The following is a 15,710-nucleotide window of genomic DNA, read 5'->3' as shown; positions in this document are numbered from 1 at the left end:
CCTGCGAGTAACACCAACGCTTCTGCTGCAAGGGCTGAAGCTATGTAGCGTATGTTCCTTGTTCCTTGGAAGCGGTGTGAATGTGCTGAGTCCGTGCAAACCCAGCCAAGGCCACCTGCAAGAGTAGAAGAATTTCATGCCGCATCCGAGGATAAGATGCTAACAGATTCCGGAACCTGAGGGAGTAGTTTTGAAGTTTCACTGCACTCTCTTTTTTATTTTTCTAAATTGTTTATTTATTTTAAAAGTGAAAAATTTCCTAATATATTTATATCGGAGGTGTTCTTATATATTAGAAACAGAAACACAGATCAAATCTAGAGCGGCATTAATGTTAGTTGTTTACATAAGTGTTTTTTGACAAAAATATAATTAAAAATAAAAAATCAAGAAAGAGAAAGTCATAAAATGTCTAATCGTTTCTTTAGCAATAACTTTTCCGCACGATTTAGAGATAGTATTTTTTCTCTGTGTCATTTTGTTATTAACACAGCTATTTAAGCATAGTTAAAATTTAACTATATGACAAAAATATAATTAAAAATAAAAAAAAAACAAGAAAGAAGAAAGAAGAAGTGATAAAATGTCTAATTGTTCCTTTAGCAAGAACCTTTCCAAACAATTTAGAGATAGTATATTTCCATGTGTCATTCTGTTATTGACACAGCTATTTATGCATCATTAAAATTTATTTATAAAACAGATTTCAGTTAAAATAATAATATAATAAGGTTAAGAAACTGTGGAAGGATATTTAACCGCTAACAGATACACATCAACGCAGCCTAAGCAAACAAACTGTTTCATCTTACTGGAAAGATTATAATTGTGTTTGACATGTAATCGATCCATACTATCTCCATAAATTACTCACACAACCCGTGTACGGTGTATCTTAAGAACACAACACATATAACCAGAATTCACCGGGCATCACAATATGCATGGGCATCGGACAAAGCATTAGTAACAAAGATACATCGCAATCAATACATACACCCATAAAGCAGCTTCAGCGCAACACAGTGGAATTCGGGTCGGTTTAATGAATTGAAACTCGGGTCTGTCGGATCCAAAACGCGGTGATCCGTGCGTTTCCGATATCATCGCCACGGTAGGCATCACTGTGGTTCGAGCTTCCTCTTCCTACTTCAGCGGAACTACTCCACAGCTGCGGAGGAACTTCCCATATGTTATTGCTCATGTTAAGGATGCTGATGTGTCAGTTAATAACTTCCAATTATTAATGAAGAAGTTTCCCTGACTGGGTGTACTGATGGTATATGTATTTTGTATAAACCGCCCTCTTCCAATCATAAGGATTTATACTTGTATATGAATTCACTAGTTTGTGTTGCCTGAGCTGATAACTAAACTGAAACTATGGTGTGTGTGAGATATGATTATCTTTGACAGGAGGTGATGCCCCTATCATAGGTGATCTGTGGGGGCTTTGAAGGGTCTAATAGACCAAGTTCATCTATCACTTTCAGCTAGTAGCTGGCAAGAAGATCACCGAGATTGCGATCAGCATCACCATTGCAAACAACAAAAGCTAAATGCCTCAAGAGAATCAGATGCAGTAAATATGTACAACTTCTTCTTAGTAAAGGACAAAACGATATACGAACATGTACGATTTTCTATTATCTCTACTTAATTCTCTGGATAGTAACGCATTACACAAAGATAAATTTATTGGAGCGATACATCTTATGCTTAAGTGACAGAACCATCAAAGAATGAAATGAATGTACACACTAACAACTATTCACAAGTTACCAACCAAAACACAGAGCTCAGTGGTGTCCAGACCCATCAGCTCCAAAGGAGAAGGCCTGATAACCCGTGGGACTAGTCAGCTTCCCAGAGCCACTGCTGCTACTAACAGACCGGTCTATCTCCTCCCTACAAGCCACCAGAGGGATCGGCCTTTGAGGTATAGAGATAACAGTGAACTCATTACTCTCCAGCATCTTCACCACTTGGTCCATCGTCGGTCTCGCGTGTAGCTGAGGGTGAGAGCAAAGCACAGCTATCAACACATACTTCTCCAGAACCTCCGGAGATCCCTTCTCCGGCATCCCGTCTTCCACCACGTCCAACGTCTGCCCTTCTCTGACAAGGGCCCAGGCCCAGTCAGCCACCGACACAGGCTGACCTTCCTCGTCCGTCACAATCGCCTTCCTCCCGCTCAGAAGCTCCAAAAGCACCACACCGAAGCTGTACACGTCGCTCTTCTCCGTCAGCTGCCCGTAGAGCGCATACTCGGGAGCTACGTACCCCATCGTGCCCGCGACACGCGTGCTCATATGCGTCATTCCTTCGGGGTTGAACTTGGCTAGCCCGAAGTCAGCAACTTTGGCTTCGAACCTCTCGTCCAAGAGGATGTTACTAGCCTTGATATCCCTATGGATGATCGAAGGCTGCGCGCCGTAGTGCAGATAAGCCAGTCCTCTCGCCATCCCAAGAGCTATCCTCTGCCTTAAAGGCCAGGGAAGGTGAGTCTCCGAGTCTCCGAATAGATGGTCGTGAAGACTACCGTTACTCACCAGATCACACACTATGATCCTCTGGTGACCTTCGTAAGCCGTAGTCGCCGTGCAGTAGCCTCTCAGTGCCAGAAGATTCACGTGGCGTATGCTCGCAATGACCTCGACTTCGTGAGCGAAGTTGGCGTCCCCATTAGCCGAACAGTTCTTGAACCTCTTGAAAGCAACCTCCGTGCCGTCTTGCAAGACTCCCTTGAACACGTTACCGTAGCCTCCCCTGCCTATGATGTTGTGCCTGGAGAAGTTGTTGGTGGCTTTCTTGATCTCCTCGAAAGTGAACTTAACCAGAGTAGTGCTCTCGCTCATCGAGTCTAGCCTGGACCGTGTGCCAGCTTCTAAACTATCTCTCTGCTGCCTCAGCTTCATCCTCCTCATCTTGAAGTCTCTCTTTCTCTTTAAATAGTACCATATAATCAAACCGGAGGCGACAAGAAGTATAACAAGTAACGGAACTAGTATCTTCACCACCTTCTTCTTACCGGAGCCGTTGCCACTAGAAGAAGCAAGATCAAGCAGAAACAAGCATTTAGCAGTTCCTTTATCAGTAGGACCGAACCTGTTAGCGAAAGCAGCGCCGTAGATCGAAGAAAAGCCAGTACAGTCGGAGACGTTTCCTAGTGAAGCTCCAGTGAGATAAGCCTGAAACGCTGACAAGCTCTGAGTGCACGAAGCACAAGGAGTGTTACTCTCAAGAGAGAGGTTACATCTCATCACAGCCGTACTAAGCGTTGAGTTAGGGATCAGAGCTTCGAACTGAGACCTGGTGGTGATGTTCATACATCCCTGAGAGATCCACGGCGTCTGGAAACCGCATCTTGATCTGACGTCAAAGCGAGGGAGGAACCCGGAGATGGAGGACTGTAGAGCGTCCCAGCAAGAGGAGGCGGAGGAGAGAGGCGGTGAGAATGAGCCTGTCTGACGGAGGTGGTGAGAGTAGACGAGACGGAGGCCTTGGAGGAGGTATTGGCAGGTGGTGGAGCCATCGGGGCTTGGACGCTTGAAAGGTTGTAAGATGGAGAAGTCGAGAGGACATGAGGAGTTCTGAGCTGCGACTAGAGAAGAGGATGCTGCGGTGAAGAAGAGGAGGATGTGGACGACGGCGGTTCGACGGAGAAACATCTGGCGGTGGCGCTGGCAAAAGAGAATAAGGGAAGAGAGAGAGAAGGTTTAGTTGACTTTGCTTTTGTAAATATCCTGTTCTCTCTTGTCTCTCTCTCTAGTGTATTCATGTGTGTTGTGTAATGATAATAATTATATTAATATTAACAATAGATTATATAATATAGTAACGCCTGATTTTTCTTTTGTGGGGTCAAATATCTCCGAAATTGCATGAGAACTTTCCTTTTTGTGTTATTCAATGGTTGTTAGTGGTGATCTGATGATGATGATAATATTTAAAAATACTTGATTGGATTCAACTACTAACTTTTTTCACTTTTTCGTATTTTACTAACCTATTTGCATTTAAATAATAAAAATGTGAGACAGTCACAAAACTAAGGTTGATACGTGTCTTATCATCTGGCAACAATTCATAAATATATGGTTTTGATATACTGTAAATAAATAATTCTATAATGGATTATAGGCGCGATTAACTCCGGTTTTTTAGCCAAGGTTATTAACTCATGATTTGATATTTTTTTATTTTTTTATACTTTTCGGTTAAAAAACGACTCTTATATCTCTTATTTAATAAACAGTTCTTAACTATTTTTAGTTAAAATCTAAAAAAGCTATAAACAGTCTATTAGCCAAAGTTAAGAACTCCAGTTAAAAAATTCGAGTTAATGATGGTCACAAATAGGAACATTGGGACATGAGACGACTTATGTGATCCTAATTTTTTTTAATAAAGTATTAATATTTAATTATATGTATTTTAATAATTGTAACCACTATATGAAAAACGTGTATAATGTGTATTTCTCACAAATGTAGGAGAATTTCCGAAACAAAAACCATCTTTGCTCTTTCTATCATTTTATACTTGTTATGGTGGCCTTAGTATTAGTTCTTTATAATGGACCCAAAATCAGCGGTCTTTTAACAAACCCAATGAAATATTCCGCTTAACCCAAAAGGCTCAAGTCCAAGGCGTGTGGAAATATTGACACTCTTAACTCTCTCGTTCTTCTTCATTCGGTAGCTTACTTGCTTTTGGTCCAAGTTAATAGCTCCTGAGCTTTTGCTATTTAATGTTCTTGGGTCCTTACGTTGGTTTCACTAGATATTACCAGTTTCGATTTATTTACTCTCAATGTCTGCTTTCTTCTTGTTTAGATTTTTGCTTCTGCTTTCTACCTTTTGCAAAGGAGAGTACAACAACAACGTACTATTGATAACTTAACCATAACTTTTATGTCTTCTCTATCCTCTAAAACAACTCTAAGACACATGTACTCCTTGTGAACCCTAAACTAAAGTCTGATTTAACTCCAGTTTGATATAGTAAACAATAACAACATAAAACCACATCTTTTTCGTTTTATTAAAGTCACCAACAAAGAACGTATGATGAGTATGCAATTGTTTCATGTTTCATGAATGAAAACCCTTTTTCAAAAAAAAAATGCAATTGTTTCATGTACTGGATCTTTTATATGTGAAATTTCTTTATAAAATATGAATTGGCTACTCATCCATTCTCATAGTAGTTGAATTTTTGGAGACATACATGATCCATTATCGTGAATCAGGTAGAAGAAGAGAAAATACAGAACGCCATCCTTCATCAGTAATATGAACATTATCCCAGAAAAAGAATGACTTTGGATCTTTGCAGACACTGTATAACCTTCTACCGTATATGTCTACATCTCCACAAGAGTTTCCTCCTTTTCTTCCCTCACAACATGCCTTCAATGGTTCCGAAAATGTCGAAACTCCTGCCCAAGTTAAACATGTGTATGTTACAAACTTACATTCTTGAACTATCCATTAATGTTTCACGTCCTCTTTTTCTTTTCTTTTATTGAATTTTTTATCATATGATATTGCTAGTTTAATTACTCCCATATAAAAAAGTAGCTAGTAGGATCCAGGTGGGATGTAAGATTTAGATGTCCATAAAAATTTATCAGTTAATCTTAATAAGACAAATTTTTATTCGAGGCCATGCGAACCTAAGTATAATATTTCTTTAAAATTTTAGGGTAGTAACGAATGTTTTATCCGACTGTGCATAAAACCGGCTATATTAGGTTCAGTGATACCGATAGATTATTCATAAACACTATCATAGAGTATACCGAGATATTCATAAACACTATCATAGAGTTATCTCTGATTATAGTTACACACAAAAATGAATGAAAGAACACGAAAGAACAACGTACCTGGAACTCCTCTATACTTGAATATGGTCATGAAAGCCTTGTAGAAATCAAGCATGAGGAAGCTTTTCTCATTATTCTCATCGTTTAGTTTTCTCAATCCTTCACGGATAAGACTGTTGTGGAGCTTCGTCAACGGGTTACTAGTGTTGCAGCCTTTAGAAGTGGAATATAACGGCACACAATTATGCGGTGGAGATAAAACTACAAACACCTTTCTCACTCCCAAGTCCTTAATTCGCTTTACATCCAACAAAATCTGTTTCGTAACTCTCCTTATCAATGCTGGACGGCCCTGCATGCCATTTCATTTTCTTTTCTTATGACAATATCAAGGCTACATAAACTTAAATCCCGATGTACCGGTAAAACATAATTTCGTTACCTACAATATTCTATTTTGATTTAGAAAAACCTCCAACAATGAAAAAGAAAAATCGGGGTTTTGAAGCTAATAAATAAGAGTTTGTAAATTGTAAATTATTGTTCACATTGTTAATAAAAATCTTAAACGAGTATTTGTTCCAATCGAGTCTCTTTCTAATTTTCTAGCTTCTTTCAAGTTTAGTTCATCGTGTTACTCAACAAAAGTTAATACAGTAGCCGATAACTTTTATAGCCATCATAATAACATCATTATTAATTTGTATACCTGCGAGGTACCATTGAATATGTTGTACTTGATATAGTCATTGCCGATGAAGCTGAAAAAAGCTACGGAAGAGTTGAGATCGGCCGGCGAATAAACATTTTTCCGGAGAAGTCGTTCAAAGGAATTGATCTGCATACTCGCGGTGGGGACTGTGAAAATTGTCTCATACACGCCAGCTCCACCAAATGCGAAATTGATTCCTTTATTCACAACTTGTCTCGGTAGTGCGAACCTCCTCCATTTATATGCAATCGGTGTTCTAAGTCCAAGATACTTGGCTACATGATATAATACGAGCCAAAGTAATGAATTATTGATTTTGGATTGCATATAGTATGTTTGCACGGAAATAAATAATAACACGGTTTTATTTATGTATTTATATGACCGTTTAATAATTGAATACGGTGTAACGACTAATTAAGATGTTTCTAACGATTGCAGATACCTACTTTTAGTTGCAACCGATGTACATTATATTTTTGGTGTAACTCGTATGAACTCTTATTTCGCGATTATATGAAATAAACAAAATCAAATAATTTAGTACACTTTAGTTAGTTTTAGTCAACACATTTTCAAAAAATGGTTGCTAAATTAAAATAAAATCAACAAATAAAAGAATGTAAACTATATAATCGACTATTAATTAGAAGTAAATGAGTTCGACGTGATATTTGACTAATTTAAGTGTATATATATAGTATTATATATAAATTATAAAGTTACCATTTTAAACAAGAAAATATCTATAAATATCACTCTTCACAATTAAGGGAACATCAGGTTAAAAAAGAAGAAGTTATTTAGAATAAAGCCAAAATACCGTTTCATGTACAACTAAAACAAGCAATGTTTATAGATATTTTCTTGTAAGAGACTTTAGAGTTTTCGCAAATAGCTATAAGTGTGGAAGTGGAACCAGTTACCTATTTAGAATAAAGCCAAAATTGCAGGTGTGGAGTTTTTGTATTTTTCAAGATGAAAAGTCTATTGTGGTATACTAGCATAGTGATTTTTAAACCCAAAATACTTTAAATAAATTAACTTTCATTACCGAGATAGTCAGTTGAAATACGACCATCACCAAACCTGCCGGTAGGCTTTCCCGGGAAAGTGATTCCGTAAGGAAACCTCCATGAGGGCGAGATTATGACTGGTGTGTTCCCGGTGTCTGCGTACGAGTCTCCGAACACAAACAACGCTGTCGGTTTGAAACCAAACTTGCCATCTTTAGTGGGCTCGCTAGATGGAGAAATCGATCCTTTTACACTTTTGTAGCCTAGAGCCGTTAGAAATTTGATATAACGAATTAACTTTTATTTATATCAATTTATATATGTGGAGATTCATTAATCAACTTAGCAATGAGCGTATATATGCAGATTAAGCGGAAGAAAACATAAGGTATATATTGATACCTGAAAGAAGAATCAGGCACAAGAAAAGAAACCAAGGAGTGGTTTTAGTTATGTTCATGGTCCGAACTTTGTGTGTATTGTTGTTGCTTGGAAAAGGTATGAAGCTGCTTGAATGTATATATAGGTCGAGGAGATTATGTGCGTGTGAGTTTTAGATTTAGCAGTTTCCGATATTGAAATAATTAATTTCATTGTGTTTCTAATTTAAACTCCTTTCAAAAAAGGTTCTTCATTTAAAAATTGATTAAAACATTTATGGGGGTTATTTTTCACAAAAAACAGCTGGAAATGAAAAAGGCCAAAAACCAAACCGGGTTGATACAAACCCTAACCGATTGGATACTTAAACTCCTTAATTTTGCTTCCTCGGTTTCAAGTTATAAATATTTTCTATCTTCAATAAAGTTATATATTTTTTCAATTTATGTCAATTAGATTTTTTTTTATAGTCACAGATTAAAATGCGTATATTCAAATCCCTATATTTGGATACTAGGAGAAGTCCGCCCTGCGGGCGGGATAATAGGATGTTCATAATTTCACATTATTTATGAGGTTGTGTGTTAGTTGTCTGTACGAATTCCATGTTTGAGTGTGACATGATCTTCGTATCTATATGCTGAAGCTGTAGGATTTACAATGCAGAGTTTTCATATTTGTGGAACTAAATGAAGAATTTTTAATATATTGTATTGGTTTCCAATTTTTTCCATTGCCATGAACTGACTATGATTTATGTTATTTATTTATGATTTATGAACATGTTATTTGCCATCATTAAAATTAACACGTGACTCGCGACCTTCAAGGAAACATGTTAGTTTTGATTTTTATTTTATCATTGTAATTAAAACTACTTTAAAACAGATAAATAGATAATATGAAACTATCTTTACTATTTATACTCATACTTGTTTGTTAGAATCTTATATCCTATTGTATATGAAATGAAGTTACCCAGTATTTTGATTAGACCTTTTCAAATAAATATTACAGACTAAGTTATAAAATATAATTTGTACAATAATTTTATCGTACATAATTAAATTATAAAATATATCTATAAAATTATTCGAGAAGTAAATTTGCTGATTTTTCACGTTCTCTATAATTTTAGGTTTAGTCATATTTTTAATTAAATTATTAATTTTAATAAATAATTTTAATTATTTAGCTGATAATTTATCAAGATATTATCTTGAAAATAAATAAAATACAAAAGATAATAGGAAAAATTTGGAAAATACACTTATATGAGATTTTAATTTGAAAACTACACTATTATTTATATTTTGTGAAAACTACGCCTTTGTATAGGTGAATTGATTAAACCGTCCAATTTGGATATTATTATTTTTTATCATAATTTTCTATTATAACTTATAACTTAATAATTTTAACAAAAATATGTTTTTAAAAGCAAAATCTTAATAATATCTACACAATATCTTTGTTAAAATATATTTTCAAATTTTATTAAAAACAACAAAAAAATAACATTTTTTTAGTTAATTTGCTGATTGACTATATTGGGAGAAAATATTAGTTTTGTAGTAAGAGGGTTGAGAGAGATAAGAAGAAAAAAGAGGAGAGAGAGAGTGAAATGGTTAATTGGTGAAATATAGTATTTTCTGGTTATAGGTTAAAATTTCCCCCTTTTTTTCGAACACCTAAAAAAACAACATTATCCTACGTCTTTAGTGTCTTCTCTTACAAAGCATTCTCTCCTTAGTTTCTTCTACCTTTCATTCATAAGTTTGTTTGCATACTTTTAAGTGTAACTCATTTCTTAAATTCTAATCTTCTGTTCTTTCTCACATCATATATTTCTCTTCAAAATTGAAAATGTTATGAAAATAACCAGAGAAACAAAATTTATGAAAGATAACAAAAAATTCTCACAAAATTTGGATTTAAAGCTTATTTGATAGAAAATGATTTGCAGAAGAATGTACATATATGTAAGAAATGAGATGATTACTTTTGTATGGGGTATTAGGGTTGTTGTGCAATTTCTTTTATACAATTTAAGCAAAAAATAACTTTTGTTTAAGCAAAAAAAACTTAATAAAGGTACAACACACATCATATTTTTTTCCTTTCATAATATAATTGTTGCTTTTCAAACCAGTTATAAGAAGAAGAAAAAATCTTGTTATTTTAAAATTTTAATAGTAAAATAACACATTCATCTCAAACATAGATTAATCTTAAATACAAATAATTATATTAGTATTGTTATTTTCGAATTTAGTTTTATTTATTAAAATTTTAAGTGGATAAAGATGTGTTTTCACATCTGATAAGATGTAGTTTTCAAAAAATAAAATGAAAGATGTAATTTTTAAATTGTAAACTGTAAATATAATATTGTCAAATTATCCTATAAAATTATAGTTAACTTTATCTTTTATTTACTTTATTAATATTAAATATTATATTAATAAAAAATGAATAATTTCTTTTCTAAGATATTTTTTTAGGACAATCAAAATCACTCATTGTGATAATTTCTGAAAATATTTCAGCAAAGAATTTAAAGATATTTATATTATTATTTGTGAAGTAATTTTTTCGTTTCCCTGTTAAAAGTTAAAACGTTTAAAGTTGTTATTATCTTTATAAATAATTAGATTATATTCCTAATATATAACTACCCATAAATTCAAAACAAATTTCTTTAATTTGAAAATCACCATTATCTAAAACGATTTTATATCATGTTATCCAAAAATATGTTTCATCATAATATTTTTAAAATAAATATAAATCTATGTATATATTAATGTTTTCAAGTTAATTTATGTAATTAAATATATTTTTTTTATCATGCACAAAAATTTAATACTTAATTAATTATCAAATATTTCAAAAAACATGAAAATAATTTATTCTTATGGTTAATGAATTGATAATATATTTATTTACAATTTTTTGTAAAATTATTAAAATATGAAAACACCTAATTGATCGTATTTTGACCTGAACAACAAACACTCACGACAATAGACATTGTGTTTTGACCTTTATCCGCTCTCGCGTAAAGAGAGTCGCAAAGAAACCCTTAATCCAATCATTGTTTGGGTCATCACTCTGGATCTAACCAACCATTCTTGAAGAAGATGATAGCTGTGATAGGATTGATTCTGGATTTCTCAAAATGGCTTCCCACTCTCCTGAGGCTAGAGCTAGAGGCAACCACTATTCAGATGTTTGTTTTTGAGGAGACAGAGCATGTCACCTTCTGAATCTCAAAACATAGACAGTAAGGAGGATATTTTATGGTTGTCCATATCTCTGTTTTGTAGGATGCTTTTGAATTGTTGAGCCTTCAGGTGTCTTGATTGAATTGCATACATCAATCTCGCCAGTAAGATCAATCCACTTTTATTTTTCTCTTCGCTCCCCATTGCAAGCCAAAATCTAAGCAAAGACATGTATCATTTGCAAGTCCATGAAGTAAGTGCCACAACGACAGAAGAGTAGCTTTTCTCATCAGCCTTTTTTTGCTATTTTCCCCGCCATCTCTGGTTAATTTAGTATGTTAGCCACAAAAATGAATTAAGTAGACAAAGGTAAAGTGGATGGTTTAAGAAACGTACATTAAAAGCAGCAGTTTGAAGAGTATCATTTTCTACATGTGTTTCAGAAGAAGAGCTTGTATTATCCCCCTTATGTGAATCACCATAAACTAAAGAACTACGGTCTACGGATGAGAACAGATATCAAGTTTTCCATGAACGTAAATGGAAGCTCTGTATGTCCATACCGACAATAAAAAGGCATGTACCACGGCGGCGATGTCAGTCCCAAAGAGATGAATATGAAGTGAGTCGGTGTTTCCATTGAACCTCACGCCGCAGGTGAGTAAACCAAACACCACGAAAGCTCTCCCCACAGGTTTACCGGCGCTAATGGAGTAGTTGTCTTGAACCGTCGATCAATCTCTTCAAAGAGAAGTAAGAACTCTCATCCTCATCTCCTCACAAAGAGTCTTTCGCCATAGCCTCTCGACGAAGCCCACTTCACAATGAACGGCGGCAGCAAAGATTTTCCACCACCATGTGGTTTGTGCCAACTGTAGATAAGACAAAAACGATCGAAAGCGGTCCGAATTGTTTATCAAACGATCTTGTGGAGAGAAAAGAGAAAAACAGAAAGAGATATAAAATCTACCATCTGATAAACACCAATAAAAAGCTACTAAAAAAAATAAGTTTCAAAGTTTTAATAGAAATAATTTGAAGTCACTGTTATGAGGAGCATAAGAACATGCTTACCTTTGAATCCAGTAACGGCATATCAACTTCCCATGAGTTCCCACCGCGCCTGACATTCGTCGCCTCCCAGCATCAATCTAACCTCAACAGTTGAAGAACATAAACTGGACTTCAAATTAGAGAGGAAAACTTTGGAGTTAGCCAACTTGCTTGAAGAATAAGCTTACTTTGCTACTTACAAAGACTGAAAAGATGGTTCTGAGAGGAAAGAAGCTAACCTATTAATACTCGCAGATACACAGCCTCCTACAAAAGAAACTCGTATTGAAGGTTTAGATCGTGGTTGGTGAATTTAATAAGAGGCTAAACGGAATGAATCTGTAATGGGAACGTTTCAATTGATGAATACAAAGATCAAACGTCAAGACCAAAACCCAAAGAAGAGTATTCACGCTTTCTCCACCATCAAAATCTCTCTAATGGCAGAGAAGAGGCGGATGAACCCAAAACGTCGTGAAGCCGAGGAAGACACGATAGTCGCTTTGGGGCTTGAACTGCTGAGTAAACAGAAGGCCCAACCATGAAGCCCACAAATATTAAGCACGACTTTAAATGAAACGAACCGTATTGTAAAAAGGGACATGTGTCACTCTCTCCTCCCTCTATTTGATGACATGGCAAGAGGAGAAGAGAGTGAATCTCTTCTTTATAGTATAAGATTTACAACATTTTCTAAAAATTTCTAACATTTTCAGGATTAGTTTTTAAATAACACGTAATATGAACAAAAAAGGGTATAATCATCGACTAGAAAAGAAAACATTGATTGTTGTTCACTGGTTGAACTCTTCTTTCATCCAACGGTCACATATAAAAATATATTTCGGGTTAGATTAATATGAATATACTAAAATATTGTTTGTGGAATAATACAAAAGTAGAAATTTCACCTAGCATAAACACATAATATTTGAAGCATTTGACCATGAAAATAAAATACGACATTTCTTTTTCTTGGTTAGAGTATTCTTCATCAAGTGTGCATCTGAGACAGAGACATGTTCTGGAGGTTTTTAATTTTTTTTTTTTTTATAAATCCTATCGGTTGATCCGGTCGGCTCTGGAAAGAACGCACTTAGTGCTACAGAATTGACTATTTGCGAAAAGTTTCAACTATCATTCAATATAAACGCAAAGAGAATCATTATTTAAATTTGACAAGAAAACAATAGCCTTCTTCATCGTTCAAATGGTGGTATAAATATTAAAATATAATAAGACATTTTATATGATAAGTATTTTCCATCGTCTTTGAATCTTTGATATGGTCGTCACACACTTATTTTAACTAGTTTCAAACTCTTTCAACGTAGATAACCAGCTTAGATTGCGTCGTAGTTAATTTCAAATTTTTTTAAAAAAAAAGTTACATGTGTAGTTACATTTTTTTAATTGTGAGTCTCAGAGTCCAGAGTTAGCTCCATATTAGTGGGGTTAATCTCAAGCCATTAACGTCTCACCCTCATCTTCAAACACTTTAGAAACTTTGGCCACTGCAGTTTCGGCCCTGATAATCTTTATCATAAACAACACTTGGACAGTTGGACCTCAGGTTTGGATGTCCTAGTGACAAGCTACAGTTGGATTGGAAAATATGAAACTGTTTTTTCTTTTTCTTTTCTTTTTTTTTCTCAAGAAAATGTTGTTGCTGATAAATATTAGAAAAGCGAGACACAATTTTATATATTTTCTTTTTTTTTCCGCAAAAGAAAATCTTTTTTTTTACAAGCACAAAGCCACACAATTATAAAACTTTAAAATTCTTCCGGAAGAAAAGGAAAATAATTAAAAGGTGAATGAAAACTGTCTCAACCATTAATTACGTAAACACATGTCCGTAACATAAAAGTATGTTTCACGGTGAACAACGCAAGCAACGGCTCAGCTCAGATCATATCTTCTGGAGCTTCGCGGCTACGACCAACGGGTTAGCCTTCGCGATCTCCTCGCGCCCAGCCGATTTGAAATCGAACGTGCATCCGTGAACCTCCGGATACCTGTGGGTCCCGCAGAAAGTCGTCCCGCACCGGCACATGAACCCGGTTAACCCGACCCGTTTCCTGCACACGGTGCACCGATTAGGCCGTTGCTGCTGGATTTGTTTCTCTATCTGTATCTCCGCCGCGTGAATTTGGACGACGGGCGCGATCGTCGACGTGGAGATTGACTGGATCTCCGGTGACGACGGAGGAGATGCGGCGGAGAGGGAGGACTCGACGGTTGATTTCATGGAAGCTTGCTGCTGGTTCTTGAGGCAGAGGTCGCCGTAGCAGTTGGAGCAGAGATTCATGGTGGCTGAGCTTCCGAAGAAACCGCAGTTGTTAACGCAGAGACGGTGGCCTTCCGGCGTCTGACATGGATGTTCTTCCGCCATTAATTAATTATTAATCAATAAAATTCGTCGAAAATTCTGAAAAAGACAATCGACGAGACTATAATTAGGTCACCGAGTTCCTGCGTTTTCTCGGCAACCAAAATAAAACAGAAATGGCGGAAATGAAGAAAAAGAATGGAAATATAAAACGAAGAAGAGAGAGAGAGAGAGATGTGTATGTGTTGTTGTTAACCTGTTTTTGGAGGAGAAGAAGAATGATTCACTGGCTTTTTTCTATAAAGGGGTGAAACGGGCAGAGAGAAATAAAGGGATTTATCATACTACACTATGTACAGCGCCCATATCATGATGACGCATAAATTTTTAATAAAATTACTTTTTTAGTATTTAATTTTATTTTCTATGATTTTTTTCCAGAGTTTCAAATACATAAACCCACTGAGATAGTTTGCAATGGAGAAACAACAATTCCAAATTTCTGAAGTTGCAAACTATCTGCTGAATTAAAAGGCTTCATTCTTGAAAACTTTTTGTTGATAACTTTATTATTTTTCAAAAATTAAAAATGAAAATTTTGATTAGTTGCGACAAATAGCAAAAAAAAACAGCAAAATGTATATTTGTTCTCTGTTAAATAAAATACTCGCTAACCATTTTGGTTCTTATATATATTTTTATTAACCTAAAGGTTAAACTTTTTAATATTTATTTTATATCTTCTCTATTTTCAGTTACTTCCGGTTACTCTAATCTTTCCGATCATTTCCAAAATGATATATAGGCGCCAAATATCTTGAAATGTGTCAAAATGTATGTAGGTTATATATCTTGAAATGCGTCAGTGTATACGGGGGCTTCAAAACGTATTGAGCGAGAAAAAAAAAGAAAAAGGTGAAAAGACAGTTTGGTAGAGAAGCCAAATTGGAAGTCTATCTTCTCTCTCCGTCTACGACACTTCTTCTCTCCATCTTATCCCTTCTCTCTCATCTTCGTCCGCTTCTTATATTATTTACTAGTGGTATTCCGGCGCTACGCGCCGGGTTCGTATGTTTTTATTAAATAAATTTACAATTCATTTTATAGTTTTATTAAACAAAATATATTCTAAAATGTCGAAAAAATAATATTTTTT

The 15,710-nt window shown here is 35.1% G+C and overlaps 3 protein-coding genes and 1 long non-coding RNA gene across 5 annotated transcripts; all 4 read right to left on the bottom strand.

Moving 5' to 3' along the window:
• Nucleotides 1–1,624: 1,624 nt before the first annotated feature.
• Nucleotides 1,625–3,805, bottom strand: LOC106437901 (probable LRR receptor-like serine/threonine-protein kinase RKF3). Its single transcript, XM_013878913.3, has one exon. It carries the CDS (start codon nt 3,669–3,671, stop codon nt 1,800–1,802), a length of 1,872 nt encoding a protein of 623 aa, XP_013734367.2. The 5' UTR covers nt 3,672–3,805; the 3' UTR covers nt 1,625–1,799.
• Nucleotides 3,806–4,023: 218 nt separating this feature from the next.
• LOC106443525 (GDSL esterase/lipase At2g36325) lies at nt 4,024–8,235 on the bottom strand. The gene is made up of 5 exons (XM_013885087.3): nt 7,964–8,235; nt 7,600–7,824; nt 6,543–6,820; nt 5,894–6,185; nt 4,024–5,443 (listed from the first exon to the last, which is right to left on the bottom strand). The coding sequence occupies exons 1-5, from the start codon at nt 8,019–8,021 to the stop codon at nt 5,241–5,243; spliced, it is 1,056 nt and encodes a 351-aa protein (XP_013740541.2). The 5' UTR covers nt 8,022–8,235; the 3' UTR covers nt 4,024–5,240.
• Nucleotides 8,236–10,837: 2,602 nt separating this feature from the next.
• On the bottom strand, nt 10,838–12,834 carry LOC125606676. 2 transcript variants are annotated; one of them, XR_007337963.1, is made up of 4 exons: nt 12,462–12,834; nt 12,244–12,352; nt 11,566–12,041; nt 10,838–11,490 (listed from the first exon to the last, which is right to left on the bottom strand). It is a non-coding gene; the product is annotated as an uncharacterized LOC125606676 (long non-coding RNA). The 2 variants fall into 2 exon arrangements; XR_007337957.1 differs by having other exon boundaries at nt 12,244–12,347; nt 12,462–12,822.
• Nucleotides 12,835–13,899: 1,065 nt separating this feature from the next.
• On the bottom strand, nt 13,900–15,030 carry LOC106437902 (zinc finger A20 and AN1 domain-containing stress-associated protein 4-like). Its single transcript, XM_048775593.1, has 2 exons — nt 14,811–15,030; nt 13,900–14,653 (listed from the first exon to the last, which is right to left on the bottom strand). Exon 2 carries the CDS (start codon nt 14,615–14,617, stop codon nt 14,135–14,137), a length of 483 nt encoding a protein of 160 aa, XP_048631550.1. The 5' UTR covers nt 14,618–14,653; nt 14,811–15,030; the 3' UTR covers nt 13,900–14,134.
• Nucleotides 15,031–15,710: the final 680 nt, after the last annotated feature.

Source organism: Brassica napus, chromosome A3 (assembly GCF_020379485.1).
Source record: "Brassica napus cultivar Da-Ae chromosome A3, Da-Ae, whole genome shotgun sequence".
NCBI classification, from domain to species: domain Eukaryota; kingdom Viridiplantae; phylum Streptophyta; class Magnoliopsida; order Brassicales; family Brassicaceae; genus Brassica; species Brassica napus.
The sequence above is the reverse complement of the archived record's forward strand: the minus strand, read 5'-3'. Positions and strand labels throughout refer to the sequence as shown.